The 18,118-nt window shown below is 38.6% G+C and overlaps 1 protein-coding gene and 1 long non-coding RNA gene across 3 annotated transcripts; one reads left to right on the top strand and one right to left on the bottom strand.

Moving 5' to 3' along the window:
* The first annotated feature begins 1,303 nt into the window (after nt 1-1,303).
* On the top strand, nt 1,304-4,243 carry LOC107762137 (50S ribosomal protein L24, chloroplastic). 2 transcript variants are annotated; one of them, XM_016580463.2, is made up of 5 exons: nt 1,379-1,794; nt 3,001-3,039; nt 3,377-3,607; nt 3,739-3,956; nt 4,072-4,243. In XM_016580463.2, exons 1-4 carry the CDS (start codon nt 1,708-1,710, stop codon nt 3,943-3,945), a joined length of 564 nt encoding a protein of 187 aa, XP_016435949.1. In that variant the 5' UTR covers nt 1,379-1,707; the 3' UTR covers nt 3,946-3,956; nt 4,072-4,243. The 2 variants fall into 2 exon arrangements, with proteins under 2 accessions (NP_001392107.1, XP_016435949.1); NM_001405178.1 differs by having other exon boundaries at nt 1,304-1,794; nt 3,739-4,238.
* Nucleotides 2,649-10,398, bottom strand: LOC142164717 (uncharacterized). Its single transcript, XR_012695662.1, has 2 exons — nt 9,714-10,398; nt 2,649-2,930 (listed from the first exon to the last, which is right to left on the bottom strand). It is a non-coding gene; the product is annotated as an uncharacterized LOC142164717 (long non-coding RNA).
* Nucleotides 10,399-18,118: the final 7,720 nt, after the last annotated feature.

Here is an 18,118-nt window from a genome sequence, read left to right as displayed (position 1 = left end):
TTTTTCCGACTGGATTTGTAGGATTTACACGACTTTGCTGGAATTAGCAGGAAAGCACAATGGCATCTAATTTCCGGTATTACTAGCTGTTGTTTTGCTCTTAAAAATATTCGTGAGCTAGAATTACCTCAATGAGCCAATGCGTTCTAGTACTATTGTGTTTATGGAAGGCAGTTTAGACTTATTATTTTTCGTAGTCTAATAGGATTTGACATGATTGCAAAGGGCAAGAAGTTGTCGGAATTTAAGTGCAAGTTTGATTCGAGAAGTATTTAAATATTGTAACATCAGAAGATACATTCTTTTTTGTAGAGAAAAGAAAGGTAGTAACTGATACTAGCTACAGTTGGATCTCTTGCAAAATAGGAAGTAAAAACATCTTAGCTAATTAGTTTTTGTTATAGTAATGATATCCCAGCTAATTTCTTCACACCTTAATTATTCGTAAAAATAGCACGGTCTAGCCAGTTTTCGAACTGGTCATTCAAAAATAGCTAGCGTTTACCAAGTCAATGAAAAATAGCCACTATTTTGCTGCAACAGAGACCGGTTCAACATACTATACTGGAGTTCGGTGCACCTGTGTATGAACTTCTAGTATATTATGCTGGACCGGTATACTTTGTTGGCTCCAATATATTATGCTGGAGTATTTTTCCGGATTTTGAACAGTGTTTTCATTCAAATTTATCTTTACATGAAAAATGGCTAAATTTTGATTACTTTTGAAACTGGACTATTTTTGAACGACCACTTGTAAATCTGGCTATTTTTGAATTTCTTTCTAATTATTCTATTGAATACATTGTAGTACTCTTATCAATACGCCTATTAAAATTGTTAAAATAGCACGGTCTATCCAGTTTTCGGACTGGTCATTCAAAAATAGCCAGCATTTGCCAAGTTATTGAAAAATAGCCACTATTTTCCCGCAACAGAGACCGGTCCAGCATAATATACTGGAGTTTGGTACACCTATGTATGAACTTTCAGCATATTATGCTGGACCGGTATGCTTTGCTGGCTCCAGTATAATATACTGGAGACTGGAGCACCGGTGCTCCAAACTCCAGTATATTATGCTGGACCGGTATATTATACTGGAACTCCAGTATATTAGCCTGGAGTTCCAGTATAATATACCGGAACTCCAGTATATTATGCTGAAGTATTTTTCCAGATTTTGAACAGTATTTTTATTCAGATTTATCTTTAAATGAAAATGGCTAAATTTCGATTAATGTGACTATTTTTGAATGACAACTTGTAAAACTCGCTATTTTTGAATTTGTTTCGAGAGATGATAAGAAACTGCATATAAGTAAATTAATAAAAATACAAGACAAATAACCACGAGAAGTGGTTCCTCAAACGAATTGGTGAACTACATGGTCTATTTAAGAACTCCTACATCATCCTGTTCAATCCAATTTTATTAGAAAGCATCAAGATATATTTTGAATCAATCCAGGTTTTAACTGCTTTTCCCCAAGTTTCCCACCCCTCTGTCAAAGTTGGTCAAACAAAATCAGTTTTAGATTTGGATAGGCTCTTTGTTAGTTGGGCCGGACTCGACCCGTCCAAGGTCCAATCATTCGGATCGGTTGTCTGGACAGAGAAGAAGAAGGTGTTTATTATCCTATCCTCAAAAACTCACCTGTGTGTTCTTTCTTACTACACAAAAGGATTTGAAGCACGCCCTTTGGAATGGCAGCTCTGCAGAGCTCCTTTGCTGGTCTCTCCACCTCTTTCTTCGGCCAACGCTTCTCTCCTCCTCTCTCCCTTCCTCCTCTGGTATGGTTTTGAAAATACACCGTCTTTATCCCTCACTCTCTATTCTCCTAATTTAATTTATTACGAAAGGTCTCTTTTTGACTTCAATGTTTTGGATAAGGGATAGTTGGTATCCATCTCAATTGATTACACCTTAACTTTCTAACATTTGTCTCCATACCATTGTCATTGTGGTCACCATTGCTAGCCGAATTATATGTTTTCACTGTTCCAACTTTTGAAATTTTGGTCTATTTCTTGCTCAGTATGTTTGGACGAGTATATATCTAGCTGCAAGTGAAAATTTTAATACTATGTTAAGACGCCTAAGCTCCCCTGCAATGATTACTCAAAATGTCTTTTGGAAAAAAAATGTCTAAAAGTGTATTAAGCATATGCTAATTGATTAACTCAAACTTACTCCATCAGTTCCAATTTCCATGACAGACACTCTTTCCTTTTCCAAAGTTCCAAAAGGTTTACTACCGTTCTTTTTGTATATTACCTTCACTACTTTAAAGAATCTAATATTTTTAACTATTCAGCTTTAACTATAAAAAAAATTAACATGATTAACACTTCTATACTTTGATAGTATGATGTTTCCTCTATTAAACTAACTTCTCAACCATTGCTTTGATATTTTTATCTATCATCACTAATGTAATATATAAATCAAACTAATATCTTAAACTACGTACCAAGTCAAATATGACGACAGAACATGCTCGACCATTCTAGTTGTATTACTTCTTGATTCAGTGTGCATCTGATTGGAGAAGTTGCGCGTATATACTTGAACACTTGTGCTAAGATGCTATGCCGCTGATAAACTTTGCTGTACCATTTATTATTATTTTTAAACGAGTCTTTAAGGGAACATTTCTTTTATTTACGTATTATTTCGATAATACAACTGTTGTCATATCTTTGCTATCTTTCCGACATGTTCACCATGACGGATCACAAACAGTGATAAAATTGTTGCATACATGCCTGTAAAATCATAAGCAATAGAAAGCAAAATATGGAATGAGATTTGTCTCCAGGAAATGCAGTTGCTCAGTTGCTCTTATTGCACTAATGCTCTTCATTGCAATTGTCTACCCTGTCCTCTTTGGTTACCATACGTGCTTTACACAATTTGCCAATTTTTGCTGCATCAAACAGCAAACATAGAATAATCTTTCACCACTTGAATGATGATCTCCATATGACACTATGCAGGTCAAATCAACAGAAGGTCCATGTCTGATTCAAGCAAAGGTTGGTATCTTGTTCATTTTCTGGTCTTTTAATATTTGTGTAATTGTGTCCAAGAATTTTTTTGCTGCAGCTACTTTTATAGGGTTACCGCTATGCGGTCATGCACTTCTTTTATAACTTATGACCTAATGAGGGAAGTGCTTAAACTAAATCATTAACAGTTTTTAACAATTTCCATGTTTTCTATTGCTGATCTTGGGGACTAATTGTTACTTGTTAGGAAACTGATATATCACTTGCATCGGGAGTATGATATTCTGTAGATGAAATACCAGTATCCGTGATTACAATTAGTTTTATCATTGAATAAGAACAATCTTTTTTGTCTATTTTGCAGCTTAAGCGATGGGAGCGGAAAGAGTGTAAGCCAAACAGCCTTCCAGTACTACACAAAATGCATGTTAAGTTGGGAGATACAGTAAAGGTAATATCCGGTCATGATAAAGGTAAGGTTGGGGAGATCACCGAGATCATCAAGCACAACAGCAAAGTAGTAGTAAAAGACGTGAACTTGAAAACCAAGCATGTGAAGAGTAGGAGTGAGGATGAACCAGGCCAGATAGTCAAGGTTTTATTTTGATTCCTCTCTTCTCTAACTTGCCTGAAAATTGTGTTCTTGAGCTTTTCGTTTGGTCTTGACTAGCATTGGATAAACCCTTGACCTACCAAGAAAGTAACTTTTTGTGTTAACGTTTTCAGATTGAAGCTCCTATTCATAGCTCAAACGTGATGCTTTACTCGAAAGAGCAGAAGGTTGCCAGTCGGGTGGGTCATAAAACACTAGACAATGGAAAAAGGGTCCGCTACCTCATAAAAACTGGGGAAATCATCGATAGTGCAGAAAACTGGAAGAAAGCAGTCAAAGAGAAGGAGAAAACAACAGAAGCAGTAGCTGCTGCTTCCTAGGAGACTGGCCTGTAAATTCTAGTTGATTTTGCTAATTGTGAACCTTCTTTCATTGTTATAGTATTATTCTGTTATCACCTTAACCTTCTTAAAATCAGTAACAGAAGAATTTATATTAATGAGCAGAAACCAGCATTAAGATATTGGTGGGAGATTACAAAATTTGTGCCAGATGAGCTGTAGTGACGTCAATTAGAGTATGTATTTCTTAAACATTCTTGAGATTGCACCGCATGGCTAGTTGTTATAAATACCTATATATTTCAGATTATACAAAGATTCAGTTCTCCTTCGAAAATCTTTGTTTCTTTCCTTCCAAAGAACCCACAAAACACTGGAAGGAAAAGTGATCTACATGTTCTTCACTTTTTACATTCCTTGAAAAACATGTACCATAAAAGTAATGCATTTGGAAAATAGGACATACTCTTGAGCCTGGCTAGTGAACTATTTCAAGGTAAGGCATAATGAAATTAAAAAAATCACGTCTATTTTGCACCTTGTTTGGGGGTTAATATGCAAATAATTACTCCACTCAGTCGCTTGTCAAAATGGCATGGCATAGCCATTTTATACGACTGGCTATCCAAAATTAGCCAGTATTTACAAAGTTATTGAAAAGTAGCCACTATTTAAGGCGGAGATAAAATCTGGACAAAAGTACCCAAGATGAAACAGAGAAAGTTTCAGCATAATATGTTTGCTTATGGAACTCTTACGTATAAACTTCCAACATATTATGTTGGAAGTTTAGCACATTATGAATTCCAACATGTAATGCTGAAATCTCATATGTAAAAAATTCGAACTCGAGCATATTATGCTGGAATTTTTTTAGATTTCAAAGGGTGTTTTTGTTTAAATTTTATTTTCATATGGAAAAGTTGCTAAATTTCGATTACTTTTGAAATTGTGGCTAATTTTCAATTACCAGTTGTAAATTTTGGGGGTATTATCACTTTTAGCCCGCCCCAGAAACTATTTACATTTGGTAGCCGAAAAAGTGTATAAAACTTGTATAATTTTTGTATATTATTTTTGTGTGTGTATATATATATACATATATTTTTTCAGCTATTATTTTTACACCGACTATATAGTGTCATTTTTTTTTTTCCATTTTGCCTTGCGGTGTGCAAGTCCAATCCCTTTTTTCCTTTTTCTTCCTAATCAATGAGGGACACTTCCTTTGAGATACTCCCTAATTTCTTCGAACAGAATGTCACCTATAATAGGATATGAAAACTTCTTGGTAACAGAGAGGGCAACGGGGGAATTAATGTCTTCAGTGTTATTGAGCAATATAATTAACAGGCATCAACAAGTTATTAATGATGTTTACCCTAAAATTCGAGTAACAATTAAACTTGTATTGTGGTTTTAAGAATATGTGATTTAATTCAATGCCAATTGATAAACAAGGAACTAAATAGATAAATTAAGGAACAAGATAGATCAAACCAATGTGTAGGCAAAATCTTGACCTCGACCTATGACAGTCTCGAGGTATGCTGATGGGAATAAATGATAAAGCAACTCTAAAGAACAGTAAGTAAAATAGCAAGAGGATAATGTGCGTATATTTTCTTATCAGCAAAAAATAGTCGTTACAAATGAATGAGATCCTCCTTTATATAATAGAAGAGTCCTAAATAAGGTACACTTCTAATAACAGTAAGAAATCATATTTGACAGCTGTCTAACCGCCAAAGACCAATCCATTCCGAAATTTACGCCGTGATCTCCGGCCCGTTGCGGGTATCTCGCTCTTTCTGTTATTGAATCATAATGGTATCATCTCGAAGCATGCCTTCTTCTGACCTCGGTAAATGATATCGACCTCGATATTGAAAAGGAGCTTCGACCTCGAGCTCGGCGTCCTGGCCTCCCGACGTGGTATCACTTTTTCCATCGAAGAACGAAATCGGGCAGCCCCAATTTCCACCGTATACAGATAGTCCCCTCGTTTCTTAGAATAAAATGATAAGAAACGATTTGAACCTAAATTTTCTAGAGGCCCGATGATGATGTCATCCCCATGACGTAAGCGCTCGAGGTGACCGAAACTTTCCGTTGGTTCGTTTTCCCAAAATATTAAAATCTTGTTAGTGATGGTCGGCCACTAGCGGTATCGAACCGTCGTCGTGAACCTACAAATATAGGTTTCTCATTTGAATCAAACTTTACTTCCATCTTGAGCAATTTCTCTAAGTATTTTCATCTCTCCATCTCTTCTCTTCCACCGCCCGTTGATCAATCTTTTAGGACCAAAAATGACAAACTCCACTTCTTTCCGCTTCATCTCATCTGAATCAATGGCGAAAACCTCCAAAGCCGTCCCTCAAAAGGAGAACGTCTCTTCTTCTTCTTCTTCCCGGCTGACCGGTGACAAAACGCCGGTGGAACTGCTCATTCATGAGATTGTTCCTGAACCTTGTGTTCTAAAAAATGACTTTAAAGTCAATAACCCTCCATCGGTCCCTGGCCGATGTGAACACGTATCGAGGTATATTTGCTCGGTAACGGCGAAACAGCTCGATGCTGTGAAGGAAGATTGCAACTGGGGGCCGAGGTCGTGGTACAGATCCCCACCCCCGAGGAAAGCATCACCACTCATGTGGAGAGGTTTCTAAGTGTTTACACTTACCTCTTCACATTGGGTCCTCTTGACCCAGTTACCATTGACTTTTGCAAGATGTACCAGGTTACCCTAGGCCAGGTGCATCCCTTATTATGACGCATAGTAATTATGCTCCGCTTCTTCTCTGGTAAGGCTTAGGGATTGGAATTTACTCTCAGCCACCTTATACGACTGTATCGACCAAAACTTTACCGGGGATTGATCAAGTTTCAACGCCGATCATCAGAGTCTTTTTTTACAAGTATCGATAAAGACAAGGACCGAGGTTGGATGAGCTGGTTCGTGTGGGTAAGGACCTATGACCTTATCCCCGAGGAGAAGCTATCGTTCCCCGAGAAGTGGAACCCCAAACGTAAGTGTTAGCCATTAATCTTCGTGCTTTATTTTTTGCTTTGTGTGACATTTTTATGGGTTAGGCAGCGGTTTCCTGGATGCCCCACGCGGTCCCTGACCTCGAAGACTGGGTTTGGAATCTGGCTGCAACTTCCTCCTACGCCGAGCTTGGCTGGCATGACCTGGCGAAGGGTAAATAGGAGGCTAAAAATCACGGTAAGTTTATCATGTATGCTTACGACGTCCCTTTCTGAAACAATTCTTTCATACATATTTGATTCCCTTCTACGCAGGCCTCGGGGATGTTTCTGAATTGAGGCCAGCCCCGCCTGGGGGAGAGGTGGTTCTCAAATTGGCCAAGGACAAGAAGAAGAGAAGGACCTCACCTTCTGATACCCCGGAGCCAAATAAGAGCAGGGCTCGTAAGCCGATGGGCGACTCTGCTACACTTTCTGTTGGCGTAGCCCAAAAGCTACGAGATGAAGAGGAGAAGGGGGAGGACGCCGGTTGTGAGATGGTCTCTCGATAGAGGGGGAGCATCAAAGCTTCAATGACGGCTGGGCCGGTGATGGCCACGGAGATTTACCCTCGGGCCGAAGAGATCTCAGAAGGTACTCCGAACAAAGTCCCCAAGCAATCGGGGGTAAAAGATATTTCCTGTCGTGATCAACAAATGGCGAGTGTGCTGCCTCTACGGGATCGACATGCTTTTCAAAACCACTTTTCCTTATAAGCCCTCGAAAATTTTATCCTCGATCGTTTCTTCGATCATTCTGGGAGGGATTGCTTCCCGAGCTATTGTTCCTTCGATCTGCGGTATATGGTTGATATCACTCTCTGTTCGACCTTGGTTCCTTGTCGATGTCCCTCGGGATTTTAACTGCCAACCTATTTGGATGTACTGAACCGGAAGGGGATCCTAATTGGTCATCCTCGACCCTGATCTTCGATTGATATCGATTGTGCATATCGGCCCAAGTTATAGCTGGATACTCGACCAAATTTTGTTTCAACTGTCATGATGCTATCAAACTCCGCTCGTTCAACCCTTGGGTGAAAGCTTGAACGGCCCAATCATCTGTGACCGATGGCAACTCCATGCGTTCTATTTGAATTTGGGATACAAACTCCCTCAACATTTCGTTATCCCTTTGTCTTATCTTGAAAATGTCCAATTTTCTTGTTGCGACCTTTATGGCCCCGACGTGTACCTTCATAAAAGAATCTGCTAACATGGCAAATGAGTCGATGGAATTTGGTGGCAAGCTGCGATACCAAATCAAAGCTCCCTTTGATAGTATTTCCCCAAATATTTTCAACAAAACAAACTCGCTATCATCGTCTTTTAAGTCATTTCCCTTTATTTCGCATGTGTACGAAGTGATGTGTTCATTAGGATCGGTGGTCCATTTTATTTAGGTATATCCAGCATACGGAGCTTCTTAGAAATGGGCTTCGGAGCTGCACTCTACGGAAAAGGCTTTTGCACGAACTTTTTTGAATCCAAACCCTTTAACATCGGGAGTGCCCCATGTCACACCTCCTTTTTACCTACACCCTGAGAGGGTGTATAAGGGAGTTTTTTTCAATTTAAGTGACAATCGAAACAGGGTTATTTGTTTAAAATCAGAGTCTCCACTTGGGATAATTTATGGTGTCCCAAGTCACCGGTTTTAAATCTCGAATCGAGGAAAGATTGACTCTATTTTACAGTCCGCCAATACAGAAATCCGTGTAAAGAATTTTGTTAACCCGGGAAAAGGTGTTAGGCATTCCCGAGTTCCGTGGTTCTAGCACGGTCGCTCAACTGTTATATTTGGCCTATTTACTGATTTTAAGTACATGTTTTAACCTATGGTTCAATTTTAACTTTTTAACCGCTTTTATTCATTTTAGGAAGATTGCAACGTCATTTAAAATATGTCTTGAACCACGTCACATAAATGCACCCGTAGTCCGCAACACATTTTATATAACATTGTTGAGATTTAGGTTTGGGTCACATAAATGCGCACCCAAATTGATATTTATGTATCGTGACCATGCCATGGGAACCGTGCCCATAGTCACGACAATTTACTATTAATCGCGCCTAAAACAAGCTATGACATTCGCAATTTGAGTATTCCTAAGATTTGGGATGAACATGAAGCCATGAATTATGGATGATTATTATGGGAGAGATAATGTGACTTAGCTTTTGTAATTATTTTCGGAGAAAAATACCTATTAAAGAACCAAGCACTGACTATCTTGTTAAGGCCAGATTAATGACCTGATCTTCTCTTTCCATTATTATACAAACTCCTAATTCCCATGAATTCTTTATTTAAAAAAAAATTGAATTACAAAACTAAATCCATTGAATGTTCAAATTATCCCGACTAATGATGGCTCCCATATTTCATAACGAGATGCACAACCACAAAGGGTGAATGTGCGCGCGCAGACTATAGACATCAGAAATGGCCAAGTTTTTTAAGAGATTACTATATTATCAATATTCATATAACATATGGCTCATTATATACTCCAGTAAATTCTATCCGAAGAAGAATCATTTTTTTAACTTTTGAAAGGAAAAGCCTTTACACAATTTTAAAATCAAACACTATTTCTCAACAGGTTAGATAACAACATGAGCCAAGAGTAATATGCATCAGATTCTCTAGACTTATAAGAACGTTTTAAGCAAACAATGAAACAAGCAGAACAATCACATGGCAAACATAATCGTCGAAGCTAAGAAACGAGAAAACAGAGAGGAAATTTAAGATTAGAGTAGGAAATTGACCTCAAAGATTGACAGCCTTTCCAGTTACAGCAAGGGTATATGAGTGAAAACCCGGACCGAAGAACCTCGATGGCAACGGAAAACTCGACTCAACGAAAACCCACCTTCTCTGTGAAGTTTGAACAGTACAAATTTGGAGAATAAGAATTGTTCTTTGCTGCTTTCCTCACTAAGCTAAGGTGATGTTTTCTAGGATTTTGACCATCAGTGAAAGAGTGAAGTAGGATAGATCTAAATATTTTACAATATCCATTCTCTTGAAATCAAATTTCATCCATCCTCACTTCCCTCTCTGCTTCGTTCCCTGTTCTTTGCAGCTAGGTAGTGTCCGTTCCTTTATTTGTTAGTTCTTAATTCCCTTCAATTTTGTCACTTTTTTGTTGCTCTATGTGTGTGTTTATCTATTTGTGGGGTGAGTTGAGGTTGACAGGATGGAAAGGGATTTAGAAGTGGGTTTAAGGTTTGGGGGAGTTGGCAGATGTGGAGTTTTTTGGGTGATTTTAGCATGAAATAAAAGTGATGGAAAAATTATTATGGTTTTTCTTTAAAATTCAAAGACATTGACGATGGAGTCCTCGATAATTCTATGGGTGTTGCGGCTGACTAGGGGTGTTCTCCAAATCAGAAACAATGGCTGGTTTCATTTGTTGGCTAGCTCATTTACAGGCGTCCTGCCCCATCCCTTCAGATTTTTTAGGTGTTCTCTTTATGTAGAGTCTAGGTTTAGGTTATTATTTTTGTGTATTTTCCAATTAGTCCCTAGGTTTTTTTGTGTTAAGTCCTTAGGGTCTTTTTTATTTGTTTTTGGTGCCAAAGAAGAGTCTAGAAGGGTCCCTAGGCTTAATGAACTAATCCGAATTGGGCTCTAAAACTCTTGAAATTGTGCTCGAACACCTTAATTGACTTCTTTTAAAAAAAGATAAAAATACTACACAATGCAAAAGCTAACATGAAACTATTATGTATTTTTGTATTTTCAAGATTATGTAAAGATAAAATTAAGGTACTATTTTTGTATATTTTTTATTTAAATTTATGAAAGATACGTAATCTAAATTTTTTTTGTTGTAATTTTCCATTTTTATGACGAAAATAAAGTAAAGAAGTCAAAAATAGTTGAAATAGCTATATTAGGCCTAAATCAAATATTTACATGCTAAAATATAAAAAATCTTGGGGAGGGTCAAAAATCACATGTCTACAGCTGCCCCTCTTTGACTGGAAACGCGAAGCATTTTCGGACAAAGAACGACTAGACAGGTATTTTGACCCGATCCTTATTTAAAGAAACCAAAGCTAAGAGAAAAAGGGAATGTGACCGAGCCTTGGTATCTGAGCTGCCTACATATCCTTGGCTATAAAGGTATCAGGCCACGTGTAGTTCAGAGATGAGTGAGATGACGGAGTATGCCGAAGTGAAGAGCCGATCGAGGTGCCGTTCCGCTGAGGTTCCGTTCCACGGTCCTGTTATTACATCAAAAAATCAAAAGATGAAAAAGACTAGCTAAGCCTGTCAACTACGAGTTACAAGATTCCTATCTATAAGTCTTCTGAAGCTTGATCTTGTAGCTCTTGTTGCCATGTTGACTTGTATTCTCTCGGTGGAATTCCTTTGTTGTCGACTTAAATTATAATCTGAGATATTTTTCCTCTCTTCAGGTGGACGCCTGATTTCCAAAAACTTGAACTGTATTCCCGTGCTCTCTAGGTGGGGCGCCTGACTGCTGAACTTGAAATGTATTCCCTTGTTCTCCAGGTGGGCTCCTAATTGCTGAAACTTGAAATGTATTTCCCTTCTTCTCCAGGTGGGCTCCTGATTGCTGAAACTTGAAATGATTTCCTTTGAATTTGTGCCGTCCTCCCTTTGTTCTCCAGGTAGGTGCCTGATTTCATCAAAACAAACGAAATTTTCTGCCCCAATTTGCACTAGGAATATTTGTGAGTTGTTAGCAATATTGTAAACCACTTATACTATTGATGAAATGATGAGAGTAAACTAATGACTAGACAGGATGTGCGTCTCCTATGAGTAAAACCCAAAATTTTGACTAGCAAATGCGTCTGCTAAAAATAAAACCTGAATGAACCAAACTAGGAAGTGTGTCTCCTAGGGGTAAAACTTGTATGAACCAAAACCAAGAAGTGCGTCTCCTAGGGGTGAAATCTCAATTTAGGAAGTTCGTCTCCTAAAACAAAATATAGCTTGACATACCTAGACTAGGAAGTGCATCTCCTAGGGGTGAAACATCAATGACTCAAACTAGGAAGTGGGTCTCCTATGAATGAACTTAAATGAACCAAACTAGGAAGTGCGTCTCCTAGGAGAAGAATATCAACTTCGGAAGTGCGTCTCCTGAAAATGTATCCTGAAAAACTCAGACTAGGAAGTGCGTCTCCTAAGGGTATAACTTTAGTGCTTAGAACCAGGAATTGCGTCTCCTAGGGGAAAGCTCAATGTAGGAAATACGTCTCCTAAAACAAAAGTATAACCTGAAAAACCCAGACTAGGAAGTGCGTCTCCTAGGGGTGAAACTTCAATGGCTCAAACTAGGAAGTGCGTCTCCCATTAATGAATTTAAATGAACCAAACTAGGAAGTGCGTCTCCTAGGGGAAGAATATCAACTTAGGAAGTGCATCTCCTGAAAGTGTATCCTGAAAAACCCAGACTAGGAAGTGTGTCTCCTACGAGTATAACTTTAATGCTTAGAACCAGGAATTGCGTCTCCTAGGGGAAAGCTCAATGTAGGAAGTGCGTCTCCTAAAACAAAAATATAACCTGAAAACCCAGGCTAGGAAGTGTGTCTCCTAGGGGTGAAACTTCAATGGCTCAAACTAGGAAGTGCGTCTCCCATGAATGAATTTAAATGAACCAAACTAGGAAGTGCGTGTCCTAGGGGAAAAATATCAACTTAGGAAGTGCGTTTCCTGAAAGTGTATCCTGAAAAACCCAGATTAGGAAGTGTGTCTCCTATGGGTATAACTTTAATGCTTAGAACTAGGAATTGCGTCTCCTAGGGGAAAGCTCAATGTAGGAAGTGCGTCTTCTAAACAAAAATATAACCTGAAAAACCCAGACTAGGAAGTGCGTCTCCTAGGGGTGAAACTTCAATGGCTCAAACTAGGAAGTGCATCTCCTATGAATGAATTTAAATGACCAAAGCTAGGAAGAGCGTCTCCTAACAAGTATAATCTGAAAGATCCCTACTAGGAAATGCGTCTCCTAACGGGTAAAATTTCAATGACTCCAACTAGGACGTGCGTCTCCTAGTGGTGAACTTAAATGCCCAAGACTAGGAAGTGCGTCTCCTAGGGTTAAAAACTTCAGTGAGTAAAACTCATATGATCCAAACTAGAAAGTGCGTCTCATAAGGGTAAAATCTCAATGTAGGAAGTGCGTCTCCTAAAACAAAAATATAACCTGAAAAACCCAGACTAAGAAGTGCGTCTCCTAGGGGTGATGTGTGATCTTCTCAATAGCCTTTGCGTAAGCAGAATTGGGGCATTACACCTGAAAATTTCAACCTTCCAGATATGGACATAGCTTCCGTCCCTGTTTCAGACAAAGAAAACTTGTGAGTTTAAACATGGTGGTTGGTTTGTGGCCTTGACTTTGCGGCGATTGCTCCTTCACTTGCCATGATAACTTTGATTTCACCTTGAAAGACATTGCTTGCTTATTGACTAACCAATTTCTCTGTCACCTTTATCACAAAAATACCTTTGATCCGTTCACCTAACATCCTCTATCTGTTGCATTGTTCATGAATTGATATATGCCAAACCTTTGTATTTCACATGAATCCCAAAGCATGTTGGTTGTTAACAACTCAGTGCGTACGTTGTTCTTTCCTGACTTATGCCACTTTGATGTGCTAGCCAAATTCCGTTTTATACAATTGGAAAGTTGGTAGAAAATTTTGAAGTCATTTCTCACTTGTTCTAACCAAATAGACTCAAGAAGGATAAGTAAACAAAACAAAAGGAACAATGTAAGGACAATGGAAAGAGATGATTCCTAACAAGAAAACTAAACACGTATCAGATGTAGATACCAACTCTAATAATCGTGACATGCACCTTTGGATTAAATGGCCTAATCTGCCAAGCAAGTCCGATGTTCAACTCTTATTGTACCTCTTTGCCGTGAAACTAGGCTTCAATGCTCCGATTTTCCAATCTGATTCATGATCCTTACTCGACTTGTAGTGCCCAAAGGGTTTTCACCATCAAGCCTCTCTCATTTTGTTCTTTCTCTCAACTTACTATCGCCTTATGGTGCCTGTGAAGGTTTTCACCGATAAGACTCTCTCATTTTTGTTTTACTTGTGTAGAACGGAGTGTTGCCCCTGATGTGAATCATACCTCTAACTTTCTTGCCTTGGCACTACACAAAGATTGATCGGAAGGTCTTTCTTTGGACCGTAATGTGGGCTTTTGGATGAGGTTAGAAAGAAAGGGTATCATAAAGGCTCAAAAACAGCTTAAAAGGGCTCAAATTTACAACTTTTGGAATCAGATCTCTTACAACAACCACAACTTCTGCCCCAGTTTCTTTGCTTGGGGACTTTTGAATTTTTATTTTGATGGGACCAAATCGTGAGGCTGCCTATGTATCCTTAAAAGGAATCAGGTCGAACGTAGTTCATGGAGACCTTTGTTTTTCTTTTTCTTTTTTGTTTTGTTTTCTCTTCCTTTTTCCTTTTTGTTTTGTTTTCTCTTCCTTTTTCCTTTTCTTTTTCCTCTCTTTTCTTCATTTTCTTTTCTTTTCTTTACTCTTTTTCCATTTTTCCTTCTCTTTTTCTTTTTTTTCTCTTTTCTCTCCCTTTTTCTGTATCACATTTCTAAACTCTGCTTCTGATTCCAAAAGAGGGATATAAAAGAAAATAAATAAGTCTCAAAGGGGTGACAAATGATAAAGTGTTTAGATAGTAGAATAAAATGCCTTCGTCATTCCAATCTTCAATGCATGCCAAACACAAACAACACAATTAAACAAACCAAAGAAATCATACATAATATCTTTTGACTTCATCAGAATTGATAGCCATATCTACACATTTGCCTTCTATATCTGTTAAATACGAAGCACCATTGGACAACACTCTCATTACGATAAACGACCCCTGCCAATTTGGGGCAAACTTGCCTTTAGCTTTAACCTGATGCGGCAGGATGCGTTTCAATAGTATTTCTTTTTGTTCTATCTGCCCCAGTTTCACAATTTGGGCTTGAAATGATCTCAAAATGCCTTTACCTTTTTCCCTCAAATGTCCCTATCATCTTCAAAATTGTTTCATTACTTCATGACAAAACTAACTTTTTAAGACCGGGCTGAGAATTACGAGTGCATGTCATGTCACTAGAGTCAACAGGAAAAGGACTATAAAAGAAAAAGAGAACTAAACAAAAATGACTAAAAATAATAGAAAACAGAAAATTGCATTAGACAGATGGTGAAAGGGTTTGAACAACAAACCAAGCAAACTAAACTGGGCTACAACCCTGGAACAAACCTAGACAACACTAAACAAGTTACTACGAAAAATAAACTTGGCAAAAAAAAAGGATAGAAGGGTTTGAATCACAAGACAATATCCGGATTACAACCCTGAAAATAACCCGGATAACAAAAATAACAACAAAATAAACCACGAAGACTCCTTTCCAGCTAGCCAAGAGATGGAGCGTCTTTCCAATTACCAAGCACGACATCTTAGCCACTGGGTTCCACATCAATATTGCCAAAACTATTAACAACTTCAATATCATTAACTTCAGTCCGCAAGTTCCCAAGAGGATTTCGCATGCTCCCTGTCACTGTCATTGATCATAATTACCCCTTTTTGAATCATTCTTTCTATTTCCCTTTTCAAAGAACGGCAATCTTCAATGCTATGCCCTTGGACATTAGAGTGGTACATGCATCGTACAGTAGGATCAAAGCCTTTTGCATATGGGTCTGGAGTATAGCCGAGGAGCGGCTCAATCAGGTCAGAATGCTTTAACTTTTCAAACAAGCTTGTGTAGGACTCCCAATTGGCGTGAAACTATTTATTTGCCTTTGTTCCCTTCCCTGCCCCTATTTTCTAGGGTTGTTGGGTGCTCGAAAATGTTGTGAAGGCAAGAATGCATTATGTGGTGCTGGCGCTCGCCATAGGGAATGACTTGGTGGTTAGACATATGACCGAACATTGTTCGGAGGATAATACTGAGGTGGATTATGTGGAGCTCGAGGACAGGTTTGGGGTTGGAGTTGAGGCTGGGTATATTGGTGAGGCAGACCTTTTGGTCCACGTCGTGACTCTAAAACAATAATGACAAAATTATCATGTTCCTTCTGACCCAGCAAGCTTCCTGTGTCATTCTGAATTACTTGTGTTATTGCTTTTAAAGCAGAATAACTCATGATCTTGCTGGACTTCAACTCATATTCTACCATTTCTCCCATTTTTACCACATCATTAAAAGACCTACCCACAGTCGTGATCAAATTCCCAAAGTAAGTTGGTTCTTGAGCTTGAAGAAAGTACTCGACCATATCTTTTTCTTCCATGGGAGGATTGACTCTGGCAGCTTGCTCTCTCCATCTGAGCCCGTATTCCCTAAAGCTTTCATTAGGCTTCTTTTACATCTTGGCGAGGGACATGCGATTTGGGACAATTTCTATATTGTACTGAAAGTGTCTGGCAAAGGCCTGAGCCATATCATCCCACGTGTACCACCTACTAGCATCTTGGCGGGTGTACCAATCCAGAGCTGCCCCACTCAGACTTTGACTGAAATATGCCATCAATAATTTGTCTTTCCCACAAACGCCTCTTATCTTACTGCAGTAGCCTCTCAAATGGGCCACGGGATCTCCATGTCCGTCATATAAATCGAACTTTGGCATCTTAAACCCATCAGGCAGTTGGACGTCAGGAAACAAGCACAAGTCTTTGTAAGCCACGCTCATCTGGCTCCCTATCCCTTGCATGTTTCTTAAAGACTGCTCTAAGATTTTCACCTTCCTGGATATCTCATCTTGCTCCACTGTCTTAGTAGGATTTTCAGTTTCACCGGGAGGCTCAAAATGAGGAGCAGGAGAGTATGAATATGAGACTTTGAAAGTTGGTTATGGAGCATAGTGTTGGGCATTAGGGACTTTGAACACAACCTCATTAGAGGATCGAGGAAAAGTAGCTGGGGGAGGAGCTACAACAGCATGAATGGCCAAAGGAGCGGGATACGAGGTGGTTTTGGCGGGTAGAGTGTGAAAAGGTTGTGGGGTGATTTCAGCAGCAGTGGGAATCTGGATTTGTGATAGTGATGGGACAATTGCAGGGTTTTCAGTGTAGTTAGTGGGGAATGAAGGTGGAGATGTCCCCTGATCCAAGACTGATACATTTCTGCCATCTGTTGTTTCACCCTTTGGACCTCCTCTTTTAATTCAGACTCCGACTCCACAAACTCCCTTGATGGGTCAACAACTCCTTGTGCCCAAGGTTTTGCTAGCCATGGCTACCTTGCCCTTTGACCTTGTGTTGTAATGGACGAGTTACCTTAAGAACCACAAACCAACCACCCTTCTGCTATAATGAGGAGAACAAAGAGGAACAAAATGAAGTCATCATGTTAGCGTTAGGACATTTAACAGCTAAAAATATCACATTTCGTGCAATGCACCTAGCAACAATTAACGGTTCAAGAATGACTTCGAGGGTCACAAGGTCACTTGGCATCATCCCAATTTGTCCATTTGAATCTTCTCTTTTCTTTTCTTTCCTCGTACTTCTTAGCTCGCTCATTTTCTTTTCTTTTTTTTCTTTCTGATTATCGCTCTTTTCTTCCTTCTCATTTCTCACATCCCATAATTTCACCTATTTTTTCCCTTTTTTTCTCTCTTTTTTTTCCTCTTTTTTTTCTTTTAATAAATAAAAAATGATTCGATCGAACCCTATGTAGGTTGCCTACGTATCATGACTCCGCATGAATCAGATCTTTGCATAGTTCGGGAAGATCGGGAATAAAGTAAACAAACTAACGTTCTCATTTTCTTTTTTTCTTTTTTTTACCTTAATAACTACTCTGATGAGCAAAGAGAAATAAAAGAAGCAAATCTTTTTTTTTTCTAGACTTAATGTTCTATAACCTATTCTAAACTCAAGCTTAACGAGCATGTTTTTTTTTTTTGAAACAAATAATCTATGGGAAATTATTAAGGGAAAAAAACTCTACAAGAGAAAAAATATTTTTGATTTTCACTTGATATCCTGAAGAAAAGATTTCGAAACAAGAAATAAAAAAGATAAAAAACTATTTTTGGATTTGAATTTTTGATTACCTAAGGAAGAAACTCTAAAAATAAACCAAAGAAAAAGTATGTTTTTTTATTCTATGTACAATATCCTAAAGTTCTAATGAA

This window comes from Nicotiana tabacum, chromosome 10, assembly GCF_000715075.1.
Source record: "Nicotiana tabacum cultivar K326 chromosome 10, ASM71507v2, whole genome shotgun sequence".
In the NCBI taxonomy this organism is placed as follows: domain Eukaryota; kingdom Viridiplantae; phylum Streptophyta; class Magnoliopsida; order Solanales; family Solanaceae; genus Nicotiana; species Nicotiana tabacum.
Note: the sequence above shows the minus strand (reverse complement) of the source record. Positions and strands in the feature narration are given on the sequence as shown.

Coding starts and splice junctions, on each gene's coding strand:
- LOC107762137 (XM_016580463.2), top strand. CDS start 1,708: ATGGCAGCTCTGCAGAGCTCCTTTGCTGGTCTCTCCACCTCTTTCTTC. Junction 1,795..3,000: donor CTCTCTCCCTTCCTCCTCTG/GTATGGTTTTGA, acceptor GACACTATGCAG/GTCAAATCAACAGAAGGTCC. Junction 3,040..3,376: donor CATGTCTGATTCAAGCAAAG/GTTGGTATCTTG, acceptor TCTATTTTGCAG/CTTAAGCGATGGGAGCGGAA.